The sequence below is a fragment of the Mustela nivalis genome, assembly GCF_964662115.1.
Source record: "Mustela nivalis genome assembly, chromosome: 10".
Taxonomy (NCBI): domain Eukaryota; kingdom Metazoa; phylum Chordata; class Mammalia; order Carnivora; family Mustelidae; genus Mustela; species Mustela nivalis.
In genome coordinates this window covers 4,769,654-4,795,565 of record NC_139029.1, presented here as the reverse complement: position 1 = coordinate 4,795,565, position 25,912 = coordinate 4,769,654, and the positions used below count along the sequence as shown (strand labels likewise).

Here is a 25,912-nt window from a genome sequence, read left to right as displayed (position 1 = left end):
AGAAAACGGACATGTTCTCAACACTCATGTCTCACACCTGATAACACTGTCAATGCAGTTTATTTGCTGGTGCGATGGGTTATGCTGGTCTTTTCTCCAATCTTCATAAGACTCCAGGGGCATACTATTGTTTTTTAATGTCTGGAAGGTAGGTGAGGCCTTCTGCTCATCTGAAACAGAAGAAAAGGATGTGTAATTAAAAACATTATATACCTGGGGTGCTCAGGTGGCTCAGTTGTAAAGCGTCTGCCTTCGGCTCAGGTCAAGATCCCAGGGTCCTGGGACTGAGTCTGGAATTGGGTTCCCTGCTCAGCAGGAAGCCTGCATCTCCCTCTCCCACGCCCTCTGCTCGTGTTCTCTCTCTCGCTGTGTCTCTGTCAAATAAGTAAATAAAATCTCTAAAAAATCTATTACATATCTAAGAATTTACCCAACAAAGCTAAATCAGGTCCTTTAGCATTATACATTCAAGAGAATAATATGTAGCTATTAAAGACGAACTCAGCTCTAAAAAAAAAAGCACCAATACAGAAAGATATCCATATGGAATGATTAAATTAATGTGTTTTTTTTTTGTTTTGTTTTGTTTTTACAAAAAAGGAGTGAATCAGTTGTTTCAGCAAAGATCAATAGTAAAACTATCAGGTGGAAGGCTAATGAGGACTTCACGATACTGAGCTGACACTACCTGCCAAGTGACCGATGGTGGCCTTACCGGGGTTGGGGTGACCAGACAGAGTGAAGTGCAAGGCAGTGCCCTCCAGACCTGTGTCCAACAGGACTTTCTGCAGTGACAGAAACGCCCTGCATCTGTGCTGCCCTGCACCGTGGCCACCAACACCACAGGTGGCCATTAAGCACTCGCAATGTGGCTTCAGCAACTGAGCAACTAAATTTTAAGATTTATCTATTTGTAACTAATTTGAATTTAGTGTGTGGCTAGTAGCTACCATACTGGACAGAGGGGGTACAGAGAGAAGACACAAGGCCTCAGGTTGGAACTGTGACAAACTTAAATCTTGTGTGGAGAACGACAAGCCAAGAATGGAGGCTGAAAAAGCGCATGGAGAAAGGTAAGAGAGAGCTCGCCAACATGGCGTCATGGAAATCAAGACGGGGAAACTGGGTCAAGGAATGAGGAACCAGTTACGTCAAACACTGCTGAGAAGCTGACTTAGCTACCATTGTTGCTGTTAGTGAAGGTCATCTTAGCTGCCTGGCAGATGCTGCTTCACTTCCAGAGGGGATTACAGAAAAAGGCCTGTTTAACTGTCACTTGTTAACTTTTTTAAAAGATTATATTTATTTATTTGACACATACACCCATATAGGCAGAGAAAGAGGGAGAAGCAGGCTCCCCACTGAGCAGGGAGCCCGATGTGGGGCTCGATCCCAAGACTCTGGGATCATGACCTGAACTGAAGGCAGTCGCTTAACCAACAGAGCCACCCAGGCACCCCAAACTTCTATACTTAAAAAGATTATCTTTAAGATAATAAAAATAGGGGTCTTCAATTTATGACCCTGAGATCAAGAGTCACACACTCCACCAACTGAGCCAGCCAGGAGCTCCTATACTTTTAATTTCTACATAATTTCAGCCTTGAAGAGGGTTACAGAAAGAGTAGAGTTCCCGTATACCCACTACCCTGCTTCTACCGATGTAATACCTTACAGAACTATTACCAGAACAAAGAAAACTAAGAAATGGAAGGGGAAACTAGCTTCTCTGTGAAATTTTCCACTCCAGGGTCCAACCTGGGGGTCTCACAGTGATTTCAGTTGTCAGTGTGTCTTTCCCGACCTCAACTCTTGTTGAGTGCAGGAAAGGAATTCTGTGGAAATGCCCCTCAACCTGAGTTGCCCTGATGTTCTATCATGATGAGTCTGAGGCCTTGCCTCTTGGGGAAGAGTCCCACAGAGGTGCTGTGCCCTTCTCAGTACCTCACGCCAAGGGGACATGACCTTGACATGTTCACTGCTGGTGTGTCAGCCTTGATCACTGGTTAAGGTCTGTCTGCCAGGTTTCTTCCACATAAAGTTACTATTTTACATGTAATACATGATGTAAACAATAAATGTTTCAAAGTCACGCTTTGAGGCCATGCAGGCTTTCTCTTACACTTTCACCTACTGGTGAATGGATTTAATGCCACCAAACTGTACATTTAAAAATGGTTAAAGATCGGTTACATACATCCATTCACTGTTGAATGACATCTAGGTTGTTTCCAATTTGGGATGAGTGTGAACAACTGTGATAAACATACGCAGACAAGTTCATGTGTGAATTTGAGTTCTTCTTTTACCTGAGTAAATAAGAATGGAATTGCGGAGTCATACAGTAAGAGTATGTTTAATTTATAAGAAACTGCCAAACTTTTTTTTTTTTTTTAAGATTTTACTTATTTGTCAGAGAAAGAGAGTGTGCATAAGCAGGTAGAGTGGCAGGCAGAGGGAGAGAGAGAAGCAGGCTCCCCACTGAGCAAGGAGCCCGATGTGGGACTCGATCCCAGGACCCTAGGATCATGACCTGAGCCAAAGACAGATGCTTAACCAACTGAGCCACCCAAGTGTCCCAAAAACTGCCAAACTTTTTAAAGCGGATGTACAATTCCACACTGCCTTCAGCACTGCCTGGGGGCTCTGGTTCCTCCGCATTCTTGCCAGAACTTGGCATTCCCAGTATTTTTTCTTTTACTTTTAGCCATTCTAATGGGTGTGTGAAGGTATCTCATGTGTTTGTTTGTTTTTTAAGATTTTATTATTTGAGAGAGAGAGCATTAAAGGAGAGAGGTCAGCAGGAGAAGCAGACTCCCCACTGAGCAGGGAGCCCAACTCAGGACTCAATCTCGGGACTCCAGAATCATGACCTGAGCCGAAGGCAGTCACTCAACCCGCTGAGCCACCCAGGTGCCCCTCTCATGTGGTTTTAACTTCTTAACAACTGAAATTGAGTGTTGTTTCCCATGCTATTTGCCATCTGTGTGTACTTCACTGGAAAAGTGTTAGGTCTCTTGACCATTTTTTGAATGGATTATCTACTCATTGTTAAATGTTGACAGTTTTTTTAAGTATTCAGGATATGAATTTTATCTATAACTTGTAAATATTGTCTTTTCATTGTCTTACCAACATCTTTCAAGACATCTTTAATTTTATCTATAACTTGTAAATATTGTCTTACCAATGTCTTTCAAGAAGTTTTTAATTTTTATAAAGTCCACTTCATCAATTTTTTTATGGATCACACTTTTGATGTCGGATCTAAAACCTTTTTGCCAAACCCAAGATCACAAAGGTTTTCTCCTAGGTTTTCTTCTAGAAGTTTGTAGTTTTAAGTTTTATATTTAGGTCTATGACCAATTTTGAGTTAACTTTTGTATAACATGTGAGCAGTATGCTGAGGTTCATTTTTTACATATGTGGATGTCTCATTTTACATATGTGGATATCTCATTGTACAGTAGCATTTTTTTTTTTTTGAAAAGCTACCTTTTGTCCATTGATTTGATCTTGCACCTCAAAAACTGACTGTATTTGTGCAGGTCTGTTTTGGAACTCTCTCATCTGTCCACTGATCTTTTCACCAGCGTCACATTGTCTTAACTACAGTAGCTTCACGGTTAAGTCCTGAAATCAGAGAAAGTGAGTCCTCCAACACTGTTACTCTTTTTCAAAATGGTTTTGGCTGTTTTAGTTTCTTTTTTTTTCCCCCATAGAAGTTTGGGGATCCATCTGATGATACTTATTCATAAACAAAATCCTGCTGAGAGTGTACTTAGAATGACATTAAATGTACAGATCAAACTGGGGAGAACTGATAATATTGTGTATTCCAAACCATGAACAGGATATATCTTTTCATTTACTTAGTACTTTTTATTTTGAAGTTTTTCTTCAGTGTCTTGAAGTTTTCTGCATATGGATTGTTCCACATATTCTGTTGGATTTTCTATATAAGTATTTTATATAGTTTAATTAAAAATTTACATAGTAGTTTAATTTAAAAAATTCTGTTCCAATTGTTCCTTGTTAGTACATAGAATTTTAACTGGTCTTATATGTTGACCATGTATTTATAACCTTGCTAAAGTCAGTAGAAGCTTTCTTATAGATTCTTTGGAATTTTTCTGTTAGACAATCCTGTCATCTGCAAATAGAGTTTGATTTTTTCCTTTCCAATCTGTTACGTCTTTTATTTCTCTTGTCTATTGCACTGCAGGACTTTCAGTTTGATGTTAAGATGTGGTTAGTGGATACCCTTCACCTATTCTCCAGGTTAGGGTGGAAACATTCTCTCACCATCAAGCATAATGTTAGCTATAGGTTTTTTGTAGATTCCTTTTTTGTTAGGTTAATGAAATCCCTTTTCCACTTCTATTTTTTGAGCATTTATCATGTGTGGGTGTTCAATTTGTCACATGCTTTTTCTCCATCTATTAAAATAATCTGTTGGGTTTGTCTTTTTTAATTCTATTAATATGGTCAATAAATGTAGCTGACTTTCACATATTGAACCAGCCTTGCATTCCTAGGATAACTCTTACTTGGTTGTAATATATTTCTCCTTTTTACACATTACTGGTTTTGATTTGGTGATATGTAACTGGGGATTTTACAAATATGTTGGCAATGGATCCTGGTCTGTAGTTTTCTTGAATTGTATTTATCTTGTTTCAGTATTAAGGTAATAATGGGCTCATAAAAGGAGTCTGGGAGTTTCCTTTTCAAACTGCCTTCTTCTATTTTCTGAAAAAGATTATGTAAAAACTGGCATTATTTCTTCCTTGAATGTTTGATAGAATTCTCCAGTGAAACCAACTGGGCCTAGAGTTTTCTTTTGGGAAAGTATTTAACTTCAATTCCATATCTGTAGTAGATATGTCTATTCTAGCGGTTTCTTTTTCACTGAGTTGATAGGTTCTTTAAGTTATTTAATAGACCAAAGTGATAGGAATAGAGTTGTTTGTAGTCCCTTTAACACCTACAGGGTCTTTCATTCCCAATAGGATTTCTGTCTTCTTTTCTTATTCAGTATGGCTAAAGTTTTGTTAATTTTATCAGCTCTCGATTTCATTAATTTTCTCTTAATGATTTCTGCTCTCAATTCCATTGACATTTGGTTTTTATGATTTCTTTCCTTCTGCTGTCCTTGGATTTAAGTTGCTCTTCTTGCTCTTGTTTCTTAAGGAGGAAGCTTAGATTATTGATTTGAAACCTTTCTTCTTTTTCCCATAAAGCCACTTAATGCTACATAAATCTCCCTTTAAGCACTGTTTTAGCTGTATTCCACAAATTTGTTATTGTTGTTTTCAATTCATTCATTTCAAAATGTTTTTACTTCCCTTAAGGCCTTGACCTGTGGGTCATTCAGAGGTATGGTCTTTAATTTCCAAACATATGGCATTTTCTAGATAAACCTTCCTGTTACTGATTTCTAGTTTAATCCATTAGGTCAGAGAATATATTTGGTCTGATTTATATTTTTAAAAAATTGCTAAGGCTTGTATGATGGCCCAGAATAAGGACTATTTTGATAATGGTCCATCTGCCCTTGGAAAAAATAAGCATCGCATTATCAGTTGAGGTGTTCCATAAAGGTCCATTACACCAATCTTGTTGACAGCAGTGTTCAGGTCTTCTGCATCTTTACTGATCTTCTGTCCACTTGTTTTATCAATTACAGAGAGAGGTGAATTATAGTCTCTAATACCACTACAGATTTATTTTTCAAAGTCTTCATCAGTGTTTACAACTCATGTATTTTGAAGCTCTGGTGTTCAGTGCATAAACTTTTAGAACGGTTACATGCTCTCAGATAATCAACCCCTCTGTTGTCATGCAATATCCCTGAAACCCTGATAATGTTGCTTGTCCTAAAGTCTACACTACCTAATATGAATACAGCTTTCCAGCTTTCTTTGGATTCCTGTTAGCATGCATATCTTTTCTAAGCTTTTGCTTTTACCCTATGTTTTTATTTGCAAAATGGGTTCTTGCAGATACTATGCAGCTGCCTCTTATTTTTTTTCATACAATTGACAATTTGAGTCTCCCAGCTGGTACACTGAGAACATTCACATTCAATGTGATTACTGAAACAACGGAATTAAAATATGCCACTTTGTTAGCAGTTTTCCATTTATTTCATCTGGGTGTTTATTTTCTGCCTCGTTTTGTATTGAATGTTTTAAATTCCACTTTATCTCCTCTGCTGACATTATTTATACTTCTTTAGAAATCAGTTCTAATGATTGTTCTAAAGTTCACAACATATATCTTTAAGGACTCTTAATTCAACATTTGACTTCTGGTGTAAGGATTCCATAGCAGCACATTCCCAGTGCCTCTCCTGATCCTTCGCAATATTTTTACATATATCACAAATGCAGAAGAGTCATTTCTACTTTAGTTACCTTCTAGAGCAACTAAAAATAAGTAAAAAATAAAATATCTTCATTAATTCCATTCCCAGTTCTTTTCATTTTGTTGTGCCGATACAAGTTTTACATCTGGTACTGTATTCCTTCCATCTTTAGAAATTCCCTTAGTGTTTCTCACAGAAGAGATCTGCTGGCAATACATTCCTCCCTCTCCACTCTTGTTTGAGACATTTTATCTCCTTCATTTCTGAAAGATACTTTCCACTAGGTAGAGAATTCTGAGCTAGCAGTTTTATTTTTCCTCTGAAGACATTTGGTCTTCTAGTATACATGGTGTCTAAAGAAATGTCTTCTGTAATTCTTATCTTTCTCTGTATGTAGTCTGTCTTTGTTGCTCTGGCTGGCTTCATGATATCCTCTTTGCTTCTGTTTTCAGCAGTTTGAATATATTTCCAAGTATGTGGTGGTTTTTTCCTTTTTTCAAGTACGTAATATTTTTATTTTGTGATTGGTTTTTCTTTCTTATTTTTGTATTCACACTATTTGATGTTCTTCATATCTGTGGGAAATTCTTGACCATCATTTCAAGTATTTCTTCTGGGATTCCAATCACTCTTATGTTAGATCATTTGATCGTGTCTCCAAATTCTGAGAGCTCTATTCTGTATGTTTCTTTCTGTGTTTGTTTGTATAATTTCTTTTTTTTTTTAATCTAACAATTCTTTTTTTTTTAAGATTTTTATTTATTTGACAGACAAAGATCACAAGTAAGCAGAGAGGCAGGCAGAGAGAGAGGAGGAAGCTGTCTCCCTGCTGAGCAGAGAGCCCAATGCGGGGCTCGATCCCAGAACCCTGGGATCATGGCCTGAGCCGAAGGCAGAGACTTTAACCCACTAAGCCACCCAGGTGCCCCAAGTTTGTGTAATTTCTATGTAATCTATCTTCAAGATTACCGATTCTTTTCTTGGTTGTGTTGAGTGCCCATCAGATGTATATGTGCATCTCTAATGTCTCCATTTGATCCTTTCCATCGCTATGCTATGATTACCTATGTGGTTTTGCATGTTGCTTACTGTCCATTAGAGCCTTTAATGTATTATTTGTAGTTACTTTAAATTCTCTGTCAGATCGTTTCCAACAGCTGTGTCATGTCTGACTCTTGTTCTGATGACTGCTTTGTCTTTTGGGGGTTTTCTCCTTTGCCCTTACATATGATTCATAATTTGTTGAAAACTAACCATCTTGATAAGACAGCAGAGACTGCACATGCCTCTCCTTCTGCTGGGGCTGTGTTCAAGTTAACCTAATTTGTTGGCCAGGACTGAGATTTGTTGTTGCTATGGTTTCACTCCATATATCACAGCTTTCAAATTGTTCTAGTGACACTTTGTGCGTACATGGTGGCTAGTGTGCTACAGAGCTTTGGGTCTTTGCCAGTCGTTGCTCCACTTGCAGACTTTGATCTTCCCTTTGCATTCATTGTGCCTCTCGTGAGTACTGATTCCATCAGCCGATGCACCAGTATACAGGACGTGATCTCACATCTCCCTACATGCATGTGTCCCCCTTAGATTTTAGGCCTATTGGCTACCCCGGAGCCTTAGCACACTGACGGGTTCAAGAAAGCTCATGAACTTATTGCCATATGACTTTTTTCCCTTGTCCATTTGGAATGATGCTCTTTCCAGTTCTCCTTGACCACAAACCAAAGCACACTCACCCTGAATGAGTTCAGTTCATGGATCAATGTTTCTCCGTCAGGCACTGACACTCTAGAAGTGGAATAGTCCGTTTTCCCCAGGTTCCCCAACTGCTTCTGGAAGCTGGCATCAGTATCTGTAACTGATGAAAGGGCTTTTTATCTTCATTACTCCTTGCCTTTCCATATTAACTTCTAAAATTTCCCTTCTCATTCTATTTTAAAACCAAACCTGCCCTCATAAGAAAAGTGAAAATACAAATTTAAAAACTTATGTTCTTGTTGGCTCTGACACCCCGTATATAGAACATGTATACAATGATTATTCAGTATTTTCCTCATGATTTGTGCTATTTCTAATATTTAAATTACAACATTTTATCTTTCAGTTACATACTTGTTTTTCTTGAGTAAGAAGTAATAAAATTTTACTAGCTCTTTAAACTTGTAGGTCTTAAAATATTAATAAAATCAACATGCCCAAGTAACACTAGTTCCCCCCAAACAGTATCAAATGGCAGATTTTCCCTTTTCCCCAAAAGTCATATGCTATGTGTTAGAGTCAAATAACTAAGTAGGTATTATTCTCCTAAGTAGGTATCATTCTCTACAACAGCATCATAAATACACAGAATTAGTTATAGCTTGAATTTTATAAAATGGCAAATGATAGAATATTGGTATCTGCTTAAAAACATGGCCTTCACACCATGGTACTGATAGCATTTGCAGACTAATGGTAGATGATAAGAACTGGAACAAAGCAGAAGGTGAGAAACAATTTGTACTCTGACAAGAAACACAGAAGTCAGGACATAAAACCGTGGACCTAACATGAGGTCCTAGGCCCAAGCAGCAGTGAGCAGCACAAAGTGGACCAGACAATAAAGAAAACATTTAGAAATTTTAGCCTTCAAATACCCCTAAAGAAGTTCCAGTGCTAGGACATGGGTTAACAATAAATAGCAAAGAAGATACACAAATTCTTTTGCAGAGAGGGAATTGGATGGTTTCAAGGGACCAAAAAAAAAAAAAAAAAAAGTTATTGTTTCTATCTCATTCCCTTATGTCCATGGCAAAAGGGACAAGTAGTATGTTAAACTCCCTATCAAGGAGACAAAAAACTCTCAAAGACTGGACATGGTCTATCCAGAGGCTGCCTAGGAGCTCCTCATGATATCATCTATAACAGCAGGTGGACGTTTTTGTTTTGTGAATCATGACAAGACTTGAAAAATATAGCTACTATTTTTAAAAAATTTTATTGGCCTTAAGAGAATTTCACCCCTACTGTGTAAAATACCCCCATCTGACAATGATAGAGACCATTAATAACATTTGGACGACAAACCAATAAAGGCTTCCAAACTTATATTAACATTCAGGAAGACAAATGAAGGGAAAGACAGCTAAACTAAAAAGTTAATGTAATTTGATCTCTACATTATAGATCTTTCCTCTATTATATAAGGCGAGCAGGCTGATTTTTCTAAAGAACGTCAGTTATCATGAGTGATCCAATTCCTCTGGAATGTTCCTTACCTCATATGTGAGAAAAGTAAACGTGCATCCAAAAAAAAAAAAAAAAGAGTGCCTAGTTTTTCATTCAATTTAGATCATAAATATTCATTTGTTGTTAAGGACAGGAAGGGATCACTAGAGCCGCACCGTAAAATTAACCCTTTCGGTTGACAGATGCCACATGGTCGGGGGAGGCAGGGGTGGTCTACGAATCTGTATTATCAGAAACATGAGTTCTTCAGTGGAATACGCAGAGATCACTCTCTATGCCGTTTGGCTTTCAGAGCAGCATTTGCCGCGACCACTAGCATCATTACCACCATCAGCGGCAAGTCAGCGTGAAGGGCCGCAGCACTGGGGGCGGCTTTGAGCTCGCACGCGCCACGCCCACGCAGAAGAGGGCGGGCGCGCGGGCACAGGTTGGGGGCTGCCCCGCTGACTCACCGCCAAGCCGTCCCGGGCGCGTCCCTGTCACCCGCGTATCTGGGGGCTTGGCCGTTGACTCCACGTAGAGCTGCTGTCCCAGAGTCGTAGTTTTGTTCCCACTGGCGTACACCGCTGCGGAGGCAACTTCGAGAAAAAGAACGACAGAATACGTTTCAAACATTAGAAAATCAAAAGCGAGACAATAAGCCCAGTAAAAGAACACGTGTCCCTTCCGGCTCTCCCGGGCCATGAGGAGAGGCGCGGTAACCGCGTTCACTCGCTCTCCCGCTGATGAGGGAGCAGGAGGCTGGCTGAGGACAAAGCAAAAGCTGGCGCCTTGCACCCCCTCTTCACCCGCTCCCCTCCATATGTGTAGCATTCCTCAGGCACCCCTGACTGCCATAAAACAATAAATAGTTAACTTGCAGGGATCACAATCCTGCAGAACAGGAATCTCCCTTGCCCTACAAGATGTCCTAGAGACCTAAACAGGGAGGTTACCTTATCAATAGCACAAATTTCCAGAGGCGAATAACTCTTGGTTCCTGAAGCCCTAATGTCCCCCTCCCACCATAAACTGGAGGAGACTGGGGTAGAAAGGAATGTAAATGATAGCCAGATCATAATGCCCCACCAAGAATCCCCCATTATCTTGATGTTAGTGCTTGACCTAAAGACGACATTAATCAAGCCATAATGGCAAAGACTCCCCCCCCCGCCCCCCCGCCCCTTGTAGACCCTCCCTAACATGTGAGAACTCTGTTGAAACCTCCCATCCCTTTACCACCTCCCCCCAACCGTGGGGTATATAACATGCCCACCTTCACAACCCAGGGCAGCAGCTCTTCCTGCCCACGGGTTCTGTCCCCGTGCTTTAATAAACCACCATTTTGCACCAATGACGTCTTAAGAATTCTTTCTTTAGTCGTCGGCTCCGAACCTCCTCACCCCACCGAACCTGACTTAGGTTCTGGGACTTCATCACCGCTGGGCCGCGCCACGCTCCACACTCCCGTTCCCAGCACGGTAGCTGCGAGAAGGCCCGCGAGGACCCCGAGCAGCCCCTCCCGAAGGTGCGATTTTCCTTCTACAGGCAGTTTGCAAACCAAAATGGACGAGGACGTCTGCTCCGCAAACACGGTCCCAGCGGGCCAGGAACATATGGCAGAAGTCCCCGCGCTGAGGGGCAGACGCGCTCCCATCTCGTTTCGCAGCACCCGGTAGGAGACGCACAGGACGTCGCGTGCGCGCGCACGCATGCACACGGACGCACGACGTCGCTCACGTACCGGTTCCCGGCGCGCGGCCTCGGCGCGGGGCCCGCTGGACTCACTGGACGCCGCGAGGCGGACGCAGGGCGCGTGGGAGCCGCTGCCGCCCAGGCTTCCGAAGCCGCTGGAGGCGCCTCTGTGAACCAGCTGAAGGGAGGAGGAGCCGCGCTCGAGTTCTGGCGACGCCGCCGGGCGGAGAGCGGCAGCCGCCCCCTCAGAGCTTACACTGCGGCAGCCTCCCGGATACCCTGCGCCCGGGCGGAGGCGGCCGCCCCTGACTGGGCTGCTGACAGAAAGAGCCCGTCCTCGCCTTCCGGCGCTTCTCGGGGCAGGGCCTCGTTTTCTAGTCTACGCGGGCGCTTCCAGAACAGCGAGTCTTTAGAAAGCCGCAGAGAACGGAGGTGACAAACCACGCAATAAACTCTGTGCCAAGCTGAGAACGGACGGGAGAAAGGCAACAGACCCCAAGCTTCGCTCCGCGAACATCACTCGTGAACTCCCGTCTGGAAACCAGCGGGCTCGCGGCTACCGGTTTATTAATGGAACCTCCAGTAGGAATCGTTGTTGGCATTTGTTTTCGACAGGTGGTTTTCCCCGCGCCCGCCTTGTAACAGCCAGACGCGGAGACCTGCCATCCCTGGGTCCCCACCTTTAAAATCGGAATCATTTTTTTAAAAATGCTGCAGCCCAGCCCTGCAGCTCCGTGCAACGGTACCGGTCGGGAAACAAGGAGGCGGCTCTGGTTTAGGAACCGCTTCTGTCTTCCCTGCCGGCTTGGTTTGCTCGGTTAGAGGACGATCCTACAAGAATGTGCTGTGCATTTACTCCTCTCAGTAGAAGGAAAACAAGATGAGTAAGAAGCTAACGACAAAACTAGGAAGATAAAAATTCCCAGAACGCAGGGCGTGAAGATTTCTACCCCCCTTGTGGTATATTTTTTTGCGAGGTCACTTCGCTAAGATCGACTGTTACAACACGATCATGGAAATTCTGTGTTTGCTTTTTTAAAATCTCACTTTACCTGTAAGAGAAGTTTGTGAATTTGTTCTTGTAGGTCTGTTATGTCTTTGTCATGACTGTTTGTCTTCCTTTTTCTGGTAGCAAAAACATCCTCATTCAGCGGACTCCTGCGAAATGCCAAGCAGAAGATGGGGTCAGGCAATTCAAAATTAATTTATAATGAAGTCTAAAGTGATTTTTAAACAGAATGTTCAAATAATAAATCTATACTTGTACAGAGCAACTCTTTGACTTCAAATAGAAAATATAAAGCTATGGGACGCCTGGGTGGCTCAGTTGGTTAAGCAGCTGCCTTCGGCTCAGGTCATGATCCCAGGGTCCTGGGATCGAGTCCCACATCAGGCTCCTTGCTGGGCAGGGAGCCTGCTTCTCCCTCTGCCTCTGCCTGCCTCTCTGTCTGCCTGTGCTCGCTCGCTCGCTCTCCCTCTGTCTCTGACAAATAAATAAAATCTTAAAAAAAAAAAAAAAAGAAAATATAAAGCTAAATCCCATCCGTGGAGGCAAAAACAAACAAACAAAAAAACGAAGACGTTATGAGGCTACTTTGGGTCCCCTAGAGCACTAATCTTTCGACATCTATGTCGGCATTGTTTTGCAAAAATCTAAAGTCAGTGAGGAGTAACCTCTTTAGATACCAAAATATCTGCAACAACTGGTCTCAAAGTTTAACTGAGTAACCTATTGTAGAAATTTTTTAAGACCCTCGGTCAGCCAAACAACATTGGATGTTTAACATACCTAATCACTTCAGCAACCCAACTCTTGGTGCAACCGTGGCTGTCAAAACCTGCAGTCTTGTTTACACCAGAGCATTTCAAAACCATGACCTGAACACAGCAAGAGTTAGATGTGCCAGCAGAAAACATCACAGAGAAGAAAATGACATTCATTAAGGACCTTCTATGTGACAGGAACCATGCCACTTTTATACAGCAAGAATAACATTTTCTAAACCCTTACAGTGTGCCAGGCACCATTCCAAGTGCTCTCTTTCACTGGAGCTGAAAACTTCTCGAAGTCACCTAGCTGGTAAAGTCTAAACAGGTATTCATGAAGGGTCCAGAGTCTAGGCTTTGGAGTACACTTTTGCCACCACAGTGTATCGCCTCTCAGTACCTCAGTAACTCAAAAACTATTAACGTGATACACTAAGTCAGACATGTCATCTCCTGAGTCCCCACAACTCAGGAATTAAGAAGCAAGAATCATCATGATGCCAGAGAGGTTGGGTCACTTGCTGACACTCATACCTGAAAAGCAGCAGTCAAGGTTTGAATCTACATGCCTGACTCCAAAGCCAGTGCCTTCCCTCTTCTATTCTGCCACCCTGCTGTATCTCACAACTTTTGACACACAACCCAATTCCCTAAGAACTGAGATACTTTCCCAAAGATTGAAATAATTATTAATTACCAGTGTCATAAAAGTAGTCAGGTAGAGCTCTGCCTTTGGAGACAGAGCCCCATGGCAATGTCTTCTTTAGCATGCAGACCGTGGGTTGTGCCCACCGATAGTTATCAACACAGCATGATGTATGTGGAATATACATGGCAAACTGTGCTTGAATGCACCACCTGACACACTGTACACAGCACCCCCTTGTCCCGTCTGCTACCCGTTCTCCCCAGCTTCCCATTGGCACGTGAGCTCTGTGGGGCCAGTCTCTCTGGCCTGCTGTGTTCACCTCTCTGGTACCTCCAGCTGTGCCAGGCACATAGAAGAATGAATCCATCAGTGAAGGAGCAGTCTTGGCCGGGAGTGGGGGGTGAGGTTATATCTGACCCATGATAAATATGGCTATGCACTATGAGCTTGATACATTCCAGAAACATTTGGTTTGCTTGTCAAATGAAATTCTGGAACAGAAATAGAACCAACTGCTTTGTGTTGTGAGATCTATTCCTGTCTGTGAAGCTTTCTACAAAACCAGGTTGTACCTTTAGTCAGTAATCACATAACTCGAGATAATGAATGTGCAGGCTGTGGAGATGCAGCCTTGACCCTAAAGTGGCAAATGCCATGGAGTGCTAGGCCACTGGCTATGGAAGGATACTGCTTGAGGAGTCAGGGAGAAAACCTAGTTCTTCTCTCCACTTCCCAACCTCCTCCTCAAGTGACCTCTACACAAGTTACTCTGTCGCCAAGTATATGGATATTATCTGGAGGATGCCCACAGAGAGGTGGCTAGGTTCCCTGCTGAACACCCTCACTGTACCCCCTCATTGTTCCCATTTCAACCTCACACTTGCCAAAACTCCACTCAACATGCCATTTCTAGGTCCCACTGCACTGTGGGCCCCAGGTCAGGGGAGATGATGTCTGTGTGGTCTACCATCTTAGTCTCAGAGTCTAGCACAATGCCCAGCATAGCAGGTGACGCATAAGTACTCGTAAAAACAGTTGTATAAATATAATGGATGATTATTTCAAAAGAGCAATGAACATTTACTAGACACTAAATTTTTCCCTCACATCATTCTGGAAATTGAAATGAAAATGCTGATAGGATTTTTTTTTAATTGCAAACACTGTGAGTACTTACGTTATCAGTTAATTTCATATGTCATGTAATTACACTGAACGGACAATTGGGGCATCTAGGACATGGCTCTGGCACTGACGGGGAGGGCACAAAGACCAATGGACAGACACCCAGGGGACACCTCATGAGAGCAATCGTACTTGCTCTAGGGTTTCCTATAGTCCTACTAAGCAACCACCTGATTTTATTTTCCTTTCCCTACAGATTTCCTTACCAGGAAAAAAAAGGGTCCTTTCTGGCCAACATGAATAACACTGACTTGGCAGTCATATTTCTGATCCTAGTTACTACATGAGTTTTCTAGCAGAAGTTGGTCTCTTGAGTTAGGGCAGCAAGGAGCCCTTTTCTCCTATTAGGTTCCAGACCTGCTCTACTGAGAAGCCAATCCCAAAGCACAAAGACCTAGGAGGACCTTGGGACCATTTTTCACCATTGTTAGGTATCTTGTATTATGTAGTATTAAAACACAACAAAATAAGTCTTAACTGGTACACCTATGTTTTCAGTTTTATGCTTATGTGCACAAAGCTGTATGACAAAACACAAAAGACATGATTTCTCAACCTTAGCATGATTCTAAAGAGTTAAGTACAATTTCCATGCTTAAAAAAAAAAAACCCCAAAAGATACCACAGGGGAACCTATGGCCCAGCTGAGAAATTTACAGGTCAATTTTAATTTTAAGCCAAAAAGGCAAGGGACTGGGAGTATTTTAGGCTCCAAGAGAGGTGGGCCACTGGACAAGTAGCAGTAATCAAAGAGGCTAGAGTCAGCCATGTTGTCAGGAAAAGAAAAACTAAAGCATCTAATTTTTAAAAATAAAGATTTGATAAAATGGACACAAATAAGTGGAATTTGACAGCAGAAGCTGATATAAAATGGTTTACATGGTCACTAAAGAGAACTTTAAAATTCAGAAAAGAAAAAAAACCCACACACGCACAAAAGACACCTCACCCTATTACCCTACACAGAGTCAAAATTTGTATTTTATTTCCTTTCTTCTTCTTCCTACTTCACAGTGTTTATGTGTCATTTGAACACATTTATATTCATACAGTATAAACAATTTTGTATGCTGCCTTTTAAATCTGATATATATTTCTCATGTTATATAATCTTTGGAAAAATTTCCTTTGGCCAATTATACAACATGTCAAACAAATAGTCTAGAACTTAATGATTGACATATAAGCTACTCTAAGTCTGCCATTATGATTGAACATGGTGCAAAATATATCTTTTCTTTATAAAGCTCTTCTATATTTAGGCCCATTTCCTTAGACTGTTTCCATAAGGTAATCATGAGGGCAAAGAGGTAGAAATCTTTCAAGGTCCTTGGCAGACCAAAAAAAAAAAAAAAAAAATCTGTGCCTTATTTAGTTATGTGTCAACTGAGTCAAAGGGAGTCATGTGTGGAAAAATACTATTTGGTAAGAACGGTCTTCTAGAACCATGAACACTGACTGACTTACGTTCGAACTTTATGCCGACCAATGATGAAAGACACCTCTGGCTCCATGGGTTCACAAAGCTGGACCAGCTGGAGTCCAAGATGACATAATCTCCATTTTGGGTACAAAATCGGATGGGTGAGTGTTCAAAGGGAGGGTGGCCTGCATACTTCAAGACTGTAGAAGATAATACCACAAGATTAGAATTTATTGAATGCATATTTAGTGCAAATATTTTTTCTAGGAATTTATTTGTAAGTTCTTCAGATGTCAATACAGAAAAAAAATAGTTTTAGCAGCTTCAACACAGTGCTCACTTGTTAAAGGTTGAACTCTAGAGATAAAGAGTTTATGAGAAGCTCTAACATGAAATGAAATGAAAAATTAGAGCAGAGGAGTCGTTACAGAAAATCTTCCTCCCATAAAGAAGCAGGTCATTACCTTTTTGGTGTACAGGGAGCATGAGAGAACGATCTTCTGGATGCAGATAAGCTAAAACGGATGTTCCCATTAGATCCTGAGGTAGATAACCCAGCAAAGGCACTGCTCTGGGATAGAGATAGAGCACAGATAGCGTGTTACATGCAGCAAGTAATTTTCAGACTTTATACACTTTCAACAATACTTTTTAACTTAATTCTACCTATGAAAAAGAAAAGGCATGCAGAAGATATCATTCCAGCATTTATAAAAGGGATCATGGGGAAATGGTTCCACAATCTAAGAGATGCTGGGCACTGGACATGTGTTGAAGTCGCCTATGGAACTTTCTAGAAAATGATTCACAGTCTCACTACTGGCTAACTAAATCAGTTTCTGGAGTAAGACCAGAAATCTGTATTTTTAGCAAGTTCCACAATGGTCTCTGACACCCCTCCCAATTTACAAAGTTTACAAAGGTCACATCGCAATGCAGAAGAATGCTGATGGTGTTAAGTGAATAAATCAGGGTGCACATTTATCCAGCACGATTAAAACTGTGCAGAAACAGTGTCTTCCAGAAGGTAGAAACAGACAGACACCAGGAACACAAAGACATGTGCAGAATGCAGCTTCACAGGAAGGCAGTGAATGCATAGCTCTCATGGTCAAGTTGAAAGAACAGACTCCATGAGTGTTTTCTGTGAGTCCAAATTCACAATCAGTTTCTAATACAATGAATTTAAGCCATTACCAGGGTATCTGCAGCTAAATATTCTTACTCCCTACAGATTCCATGATACAAAGTATTTCATCAATTACTGTTTAGTTTCAGGGTACCTATTATTAAATAAACCTATTTTCAGATGGTAAGATTTTTTAAAAATCAAAATGAAAAGCTATCATAACTGTGCCAACCATTTTGACTTTGTTGGTTTCCACTTCCATGTGCCCTGGTGCACTTGAATGCCTGATTTTCTGATTTCGTGAATAAGTAAATTCAAAAATAAACATGGGAAGAAACAGAGGGTACTCAACAGGGGATAACAGTATTTATTTTTCCAAATAAAAGTATTAAAAAACAATAAGCAATGACTACTATCTGCTATCATGATTCTTTAAGAGCACTTTAATACCAAAAAAAAGTAAAAAAGACATCAGTTCAAAATGACTGATGCTTTAAATTAAGTAAACTTAGCTTTACAAAAAAAAAAAAAAAACAAACCACTTCTTATTTCTCCTTTTGTTCTTCCCTTCACTTCAGACTAAGAAACATTTCATCGAAAGGTATTTTAGGAAAGCACTTGTCTGATGGAAATCATGTTGGTACAGGAGCTGGAGGCCAGAGTTAGAGTTTTGGTCTCCTTTTGAGGACAATCACATACCATGTCCAGGTTCACTGTCCTCCTATGTAACATGGAACACCAATTCCTGACTTACCTAAAGCAGACTACTGTCAAATCAAACACAACTTGCAAACTGTATAAGTAGAACACGCAAGATCCTTACATTGAAACATAAACTTCAAGCTAACAAATCAAACATGCAAATGGCTAGACATCTGTTTCATAATGTGGATATATATAAACATAATGTAAATGTTGTCATATTTCTATTTTCAGAAATAAATTTTTTCCAGGCTTAAAGAAGCACTGACCTTTCATCTATTTCAAGAAAGACACATCCTGGGGTGTGTGTTGTGGTAAAAATTCTTTTATCCACCGGGATTCGAGGAGCTACGAGAAACAGAAAGACTCACCTAAAGGCAAATATTTAATTAGTCATGCCCTTAACTGACCACTTACATTAAAGAGGGAACAGTATCTCATATGAACCGGTAGAAACCTCACTTGGGGGCCTGGCCTTCAAGAAGCCAAGGCTACGGTTATGTTATATAATACTTGTCGTTACTAACTACATTTTGATTAGCTCAAAATGCAATGGCTACTGAAGTTCATTGTAAGTCGAGTTTGTGTGCCCGGAATCCCTCATCACAATCCAGCAGGCCGAGCTGGCGGAAATGAAAGGTCAGGCCTGGGGGGTCTGGTGGTATTTGGTGGTGCTGTGTGACTAAGTACAATGAATTTGGTGTCAGTTTTTAAAATCTGGGTCAGAAAACTCATACGGTCAGTGCTTCTGTATTAACGCATGAATTTGGAAATATAGTTCTGCCATCAGAGGACAGAACTACAGCTTCCACTCTAGGCCTTTCAGAATACTTAAAAAATACAAATTCATTCTTGTGACCTCATAAGAAACTATGCAACAGTTTTCATGCTCTTTTTTTTTTCTTTTAAAGATTTATTTACTTGAGAGAGAGTCTGGGGGAGGGTGGGGAGGAAAAGCAGAGAGAGGGAATCTCAAACAGACTCCCCACTGGGCATGGAGTCCGACTCACGACTCGATCCCCCAATTGGTAAGATCGTGACCTGAGCCGAAACCAAGGGTCAGGCATGTAACTGACTGAGCCACCCAGGTGACCCCAAGTTCCATGCTCTCGTTTCACACACGGCAGAAGCCAGAGGCCACCAGTCACCAGTACAGATTGGATCAGACCAGGTTATCAGTGGCCAAGTCTGTGCTTAGATCTTAGGCCGCACTGACCTTGAAGGAGACAACTATGGAGAAGTCAGGGTCAGGAAACAGAGACACCAGGGCAGATCAGCTCTAAATGCCCAAGAGTTCAGGGCCAACATGAAGCCTCGAGCACTCTTTTCTGGTGCTGCAGCTGCAGTTAACAGGCTTCCACCTGCTCCTACCTGCACTGCTGTCAGGTTACGTTTGATCCAGAAGCTGGCCCTCCTGCCTTACCTTCATAACCAGAGTGAATCTTCTCCACCAGGATGAGACAGCAGGGCTCAGATTCCAGCTGGGCAGAGCTACGTACATGCAGCAGATGGGGATAATCCGGACTGGGCAGTAATGCTTCTCTTGCTCTGTGTCTTGGCCTCCCCTGAAAAAGCACAGAGATGGTGAGTAACCTGTCCTGATGCATTCAGGGAGCCCAGCGTGAAACAAGGCCTTGAGAGACGCCTTCTTGGTGATTTCTGAAAAAGACCTACCCAAATCTAAAATGTTTAAATGTGTTTTAAAAAGAAATGTTAGTTTACGTTTTCAATGCCCAAGGATAATTATACTCCTTCCTTATCCAATAAAAAAGAGGAGTTATGGGGAACCAGCTTAGTGGGTTAAAAGTGGAACCTGCCATTCCATGACTTTTCTTCTGACCTAAATCATGTGACCTCCTGGTCTTACCTCACATGCCTCAACCAAGTACCACATGACAGCAATCAGGTTTCCCTGTGATCATGCCCCCCAAAGCCAGCTCTCCACCACCCCTACCTACACTCTCTCGAGGGGCTGACTTCGTCACACAGCTTCACGACTACCTGGATGGGCACAGGGCGCTGTGTGGGGGAAAGCAGGCATCAGAAAAGCAGGGTTAGAACCTGCTGGCCGAGCCCTGGCCCAGCTGGGCAGGGGCAGCTCGACTCCCGGCCTGTCACTCCGTTTTATAGCTCCAGCTTCCCAGAGGACATTTCTCCTTGGACACCCTGTGGTCCCCTTAGTAGCGACGTGCCCGCAACCGAACCCATACCCGCCTGTTTCTACAGGTCACACCTTGCCTCTCCCACCACTGGCCGAAGTCACTTTAGGTGGTCTTCAGCTGCCTAGAAGCTCCATCTCCCTGTGTCCTGGTGCTCCCCCCCCCCACCCCCACCTCGCTTCCTTGCCTCTCCGCAGACCCTGGTGCCTCCGCTCCCATGTCCCTGCTTCCGTTTGAGAAAAGAGCAGCCTGACCCTGACCCTGACCACCAGCTGTCCTGCGTCTCCCGCCTGTTCCTGGGCCTGCATCTCCCAGGCTCATCCCGTCTCGGCTTCTGCATGCTCTGTGTGCGCTGACCAACCGAGCACCCGTCTCCAGCCCGGACTTCTCCCTGAACTCCAGACCCACCTACCGATGCTCCGACAACACTGCAGAGTTCAAGTTCCACCAGACAAGGCCAATCAACCTGTCTAAAACCAGGCGCCGGACTCTTCCCTCCTCGCTCCGGCAAGCGGCTCTTTCCTTGCACACCCAAAACTGATCCATTAATGAACTCCAACAGCTCTCCCGAACAAAGGTATCTGGAATCCCCAAGGTACGTCCATGTGTTCCTGCTGCCACTGCCCAGTGACGGCCCTTCTCTCCCGGCCCTCCCTCCTGCCCCCCATCCCTGCCCCTTCTCCAGCGCAGCGCCTGGCGAGGTCCTCGTAGGCCAAGCCGCGTCCCTCTAAAAAATGCAACTGGCCTGTCTCTGTCCACTGAGGATTCCCAGAAGCTGTGTGAAGCCTGGTTGGTCTCCAGACGGTAATGCCGTCTCCCACCTCAAGGAAGGAGGGATCATGGGAGAAATGACAGACTCCACATGTGCAGTACGACACGTCTAGGTGGCGCATGGGCCGCTGTGCCCAGAGCAAAGGCAGCTGTCAGCGCCCACGGGGGTACCCTTACACAGCACTGGAGCGAACCTGAAAGGGTTCGTGCTGGCCACAAGCGAGACCATTTGAGCATCACAGAGATGAACGAGCACCTTCTGTTTCTGCTCACATTCTGAAATGCTGATGGAGGAAATGATCCGCAGTCTGCGAACTGCTTCAGCATCAGAGGGAGGGTGGGCTGAGGAGCTGGCCGTGGTAGATACTGTAAGGGCCTGCCCCTCCCAGAGGAACTTGCTTGTGGACCCCAGATGTAGGGGCGGGGCAGGCTGGGTGGAGACGTCCAATCGGTGGGGCGCACGTATATCCACTAGGGTGAATTGAGATCCAATTGGCCACCTGTGTAGGGGCGGGGCTCAGCCAACCCCATAAAGGTTGGTGTTCGTGGCTGTCAGAGGAAGCAGGAGAGCCCTTGGCTGGAGCAGAAGGAAGAGTCTGCGGGAGCCGAAGAGCAGTAACAGCTCTTGTAAGAGCTATAACCACCGCCTGTGGTCCCTCTGCTGGCAGTCTCCAGCTGCCTGTAGCCTCCAGCTGCTGGCGGTGTCCCACCTCTGGTTGACCCGAGCCGCCTGCAGCCCCTAGACGCCAGCGGTCCCGAGACACCAGCGTCCCGAGACACCAGCGGTCCTGGCGCCTGCAGCCCCAGATGCCAGCAGTCCCGAGACACCAGCGGCCAAGCTGTCAGCGGTCCCGACGCCTGCAGCCCCGAGACGCCAGCGGTCGGAGTCGCCAACGGCCCCTAGCCGCCAGCAGCCTCGCTGCAAAATGCCTCGCCACCCCGAGCCACGAGCGGCCTTGTCCGCAGCGGTGGCCGCCTCTGGGTGGCAGCCTGGTCAGAGTGGCCTCGTGGGGGGCAGAGTCTGTGTCATCCGGGTTGTCCTCCTTGTCATCGTCGCTGTCCTCGTTGCCTCTTCGTCGGGAGCGGCCTCATCCGGGCAGCGGCCTCGTCCAGAGTGGCCTCTTCTTGGGAGTGGCCCTGTCCGGGGAGCGACCTCAGCGAGCAGTGGCCTGGTCCGGGAGTGGCCTTGTCCAGAGTGGCCTCTTCTTGGGAGCGGCCCTGTCCGGGGAGCGACCTCAGCAAGCAGTGGCCTGGTCCGGGAGTGGCCTTGTCCGGAGTGGCCTCTTCTTGGGAGCGGCCCTGTCCGGGGAGCGACCTCAGCGAGCAGTGGCCTGGTCCTGGGAGTGGCCTTGTCCGGAGTGGCCTCTTCTTGAGAGCGGCTCCGATCACGGAGCGGCCTCATCTGCGGAGCGGCCTCGTCTAGAGCAGCCTCGTCCGGAGCGGCCTTCTTGGGAGTGACCTTGTCGGGATCATCGTCGTCGCCTTTTCGTAAGAGACAGCCCTGACCGGTCAGTTTGATTCTTGATGCTTGGAGCAAAATAAAGCTTTGCTTGACCTTTGCTTTCTATCAGTCTCGTTCCTTTGATCACGGACCCTAACAGATACGACAGAAGACTGGCTGTGGGTTAAAGTCATTGAAGCTGAATGGTGAGTCTGTACCAGTGCACTGTACTCTCTCCCCTACTTCCATGTTATTTTGCAAATTCCAAAAGTAAAAAGTTTTCAAAAAAATGATTAACCTGAACAAAACATTCCCTTCGGAAGTCAAAGCTCCCTGTGGTCTGGTCCATGTTTCTTCATCTCCTTCCACTCTTCTTCTTAGTTTCCTTGTTACTCCCCCACAGGCCAAGCATGCTCTGCCCCAGGGCCTTTGCACTTGTCTGGAACACTCTCCCCTCAGGTAGAGGTATGGCTTGCTCCCTGACCACCTTCAGGCTCTGGCTCCAATCAGGCTTCTTATTATAGAACACTCCTTAACCACCCTGAACACACTAGTAATCTCTCTCCTGCCCAGAATCCCCACTCCTTCCCTCCCCTTCACTGTTCCACATGGAATTTACCACCAGCGGACACACACGTAGGTACCTGTTTGTTAACCGTCTCCCTTCCACACACAGAATGGAAGGTCCACGAGGGCCAGAACTTTGCACCTGTAATCTTGCCTGGCTCGGAGAAGGCAAAGAAATATATTTACTAGCAAAATAAACACAAACAGCACTGTTCTAAGGTCTTCGTTAACAGTTCCTCTGTGAAGGACTGAACGGACCAACACAACCCTCCCTCCTGTGGCCCTGTCTCTGGGGTAGCCTTCCCCAAGCACTGGAATGCTGTGAGCTCAAGGGCTCCAACCCTGTGGAGTGCTGACTGGTCCATTACAAGGACTTTTCTCTTTAGTTTTCCACATATGGACCCTTTAGTAACTTCAGTACTCACGCTGGCAATTGTGATGTCACTGAACCACATTTCCTTATTGCAAAAGTAACAGGAACATAGCACAGCAAATTCAGAAGAGAAAAAAAATCACTAACAAATCCTATCAGAAACCAACCACAATTAAAATTTGGGTCAGTTTTCTTCCAGTTTACTACATCTGGACTTTTTAAATCCTTCCCTTACACATAGGTATCTTACTTTCTTTAGTTATTTAAAATTTAGGAAGTTAGGGGCTCCTGGCTGGCTCAGTCAGTAGAATGTGTGTCTCTTGATCTCACCAGGTCACAAGTTCAAGCCCCACTGTAGGCACAGAACTTGCTTAAAAAAAATTTTTTTTAAATCAAGTAAAATTTCAAAAATTAATTTTAAGTGTGACCAAGAGTCAAAAAGCAAACAAAAACCAACAGATTCCCAAACAATGGGCATTTGAAAGTGTACTTAACATCATCCAGCGGTTCCTAGTGAGAAAGAGAGACAGAGAGCATGAGAGAGAGCACGAGAGAGCGCGAGCACCCCCTGGCTAAGAATGATCTCTCTGTTCTTTGTCTGGACTGCTTTATTATCTCGTCATTTTGAGTGTACGCTGCTTCTCCTCAATCAAAACACAAACTTCTTGTGGCAAGAACCCAGTGCTAGCTGAATACAAAAGAATCTAAAAAGGGCCCCCCCCAAATCAGAGTGTAACCCATCGTTTCTGCCCCTCACATGCCCCTAGACTTACCGGATCCTGCAGAAAAAGGACTTCACCGGAGTGGAGTCGTACTGAGATGCTGTAGGAAACAGAGACAAAGCGTTAATCACCCCCTCCCAGAGCAACAGGCCAGAGCAGCTCACTGTCCAAGAGACAAACTCCAATTATCCCCAGACAAATAAGAAACTGCCCTTTTAAAGGAGATACACAGGGATTCTGCCCTCCCTCTGAGATGGAGTTGCATCCAGTATTTTCCAGGGGGATTTGGTACTCTAGCTGTGACCCTCAGGGAGACAGCAAGCATATGTATGTAGGACTGAGGGCTTTCCCTCATCAAGCTGCTGAAACTGCCCATGCTCCTCCTTCCAAGGTCAAAGCAATGATCTGGGGACACAATTACTTTGGTGGTCATGTTCTATTTCATGGTGATAGTCCACACAGGTCTCAAAAACTGCCGATCTGGACCACTTATAGCCTTTAGGTACAGGATACAGAAATGTCTCAGTGTTTTCTGTCCTTGGACAAAATCCCCAAAGTTGGGGCCCAGAAATGACATGGTTGTCTTAGGCCTCTCACCATGGAGTGCCTCCCTGATCTACAGAAGATCGTACCAACCACTAGGGTCTCTAAGGACACCTTCTCACCAGCCTCATGCCAACGTTTGTGCTGGTTTTGTGGATTTCAATGTTAATTTCAATGATTTGTCAAGTGGTAATTCCAAAATGTTTAATTTACCTTGATCGAGGAGCTGAACCTTTTCCCAAGTGTTTATCGACTATTTAGCTCTCCTCTACTTAGAGCGCCTTGAATTGATCTTTGGGGCACTTGCCCACTGGGGTGAAAAAGCCTCAGTTACAGGAACCAAGGAAATGCTTAAAACCAAGGAGATGTTTTACAAGATACACCAAAGGAGCAAAAACAATGAGAACTCTGAGGAACCAAGACAGGGCACGTGGTCCAGGTCTTTGCACTTCTGAGAAGATCACAGAAGAGTCAGAAAATGGGCTTTGGAACGATGAGGGAAAATGTACATGATTAAAAGAGCAAACAAACAAACAAACAAAAAAACCAGAAAAACCAAACCGCAAAAACTCCCAGTTTCAAAGGCACCAGTGATCCAACTCTCAGAATTCAGAACACTATGGAAGTCACAGTCCTGGAATTCTGAAACCAGAAGACTGTCCTTACAGCTCGTCTGTGAGGAGGAACGGAGCTGACCTGTCAGCTCACCGAACTCGTGGCTCTGAGACACCCAACGGGCCCAAACATCAAAACCACCCCAGGAAAGGCTCAGAGAAGCTTGTGGAGGGATGATGGCAAGATAAGGATGTCTCAAAAATACTCCTAACTTTTTGAGATGATTTTTATAAACAGGACCTATTCCTTGGTGTCGTTTTCAAATGCCCACCTTCGTGTGGCCACAGACGTCCTGTTTGATGGTTCCCACTGCAAGGGACTGACGTGGTCCAGAGGGGCAGCAGATCCCAGCAAGGGCCCTGACTCACACTGCCAGGGTGAAATCCCGCTCTGAGTCTGCCAGGAGCGTGACCTTGGATGAGTCCCTTAGCTCTGTGCCTCAGGATCAGAGAGACTGTGAAAGGACATGACTCCTGGCTTCAGGGGTCATCACTGACCACAGACCACAGCTGCTATCCCAGGGCCCCACTTCTGGTGGCTGTTCCCACCCAGGGCCCGCGCACGGAGTGGTACTGAGGACCATTCCATGGAGAT

General features: G+C 44.1%; 1 protein-coding gene across 1 annotated transcript in view; it reads right to left on the bottom strand.

Moving 5' to 3' along the window:
* The window catches only part of PER3 (period circadian regulator 3), a 58,682-nt gene that overhangs the window by 25,588 nt on the left and 7,182 nt on the right, over nucleotides 1-25,912 (bottom strand). The window contains 11 exon segments of the mRNA XM_082686553.1: nucleotides 38-170; nucleotides 10,051-10,164; nucleotides 11,309-11,450; nucleotides 12,325-12,430; nucleotides 16,341-16,380; nucleotides 16,383-16,496; nucleotides 16,761-16,867; nucleotides 18,397-18,475; nucleotides 19,551-19,637; nucleotides 19,640-19,692; nucleotides 24,212-24,260. Of these exon segments, the coding sequence (XP_082542679.1) occupies nucleotides 38-170; nucleotides 10,051-10,164; nucleotides 11,309-11,450; nucleotides 12,325-12,430; nucleotides 16,341-16,380; nucleotides 16,383-16,496; nucleotides 16,761-16,867; nucleotides 18,397-18,475; nucleotides 19,551-19,637; nucleotides 19,640-19,692; nucleotides 24,212-24,260 (1,024 nt within the window).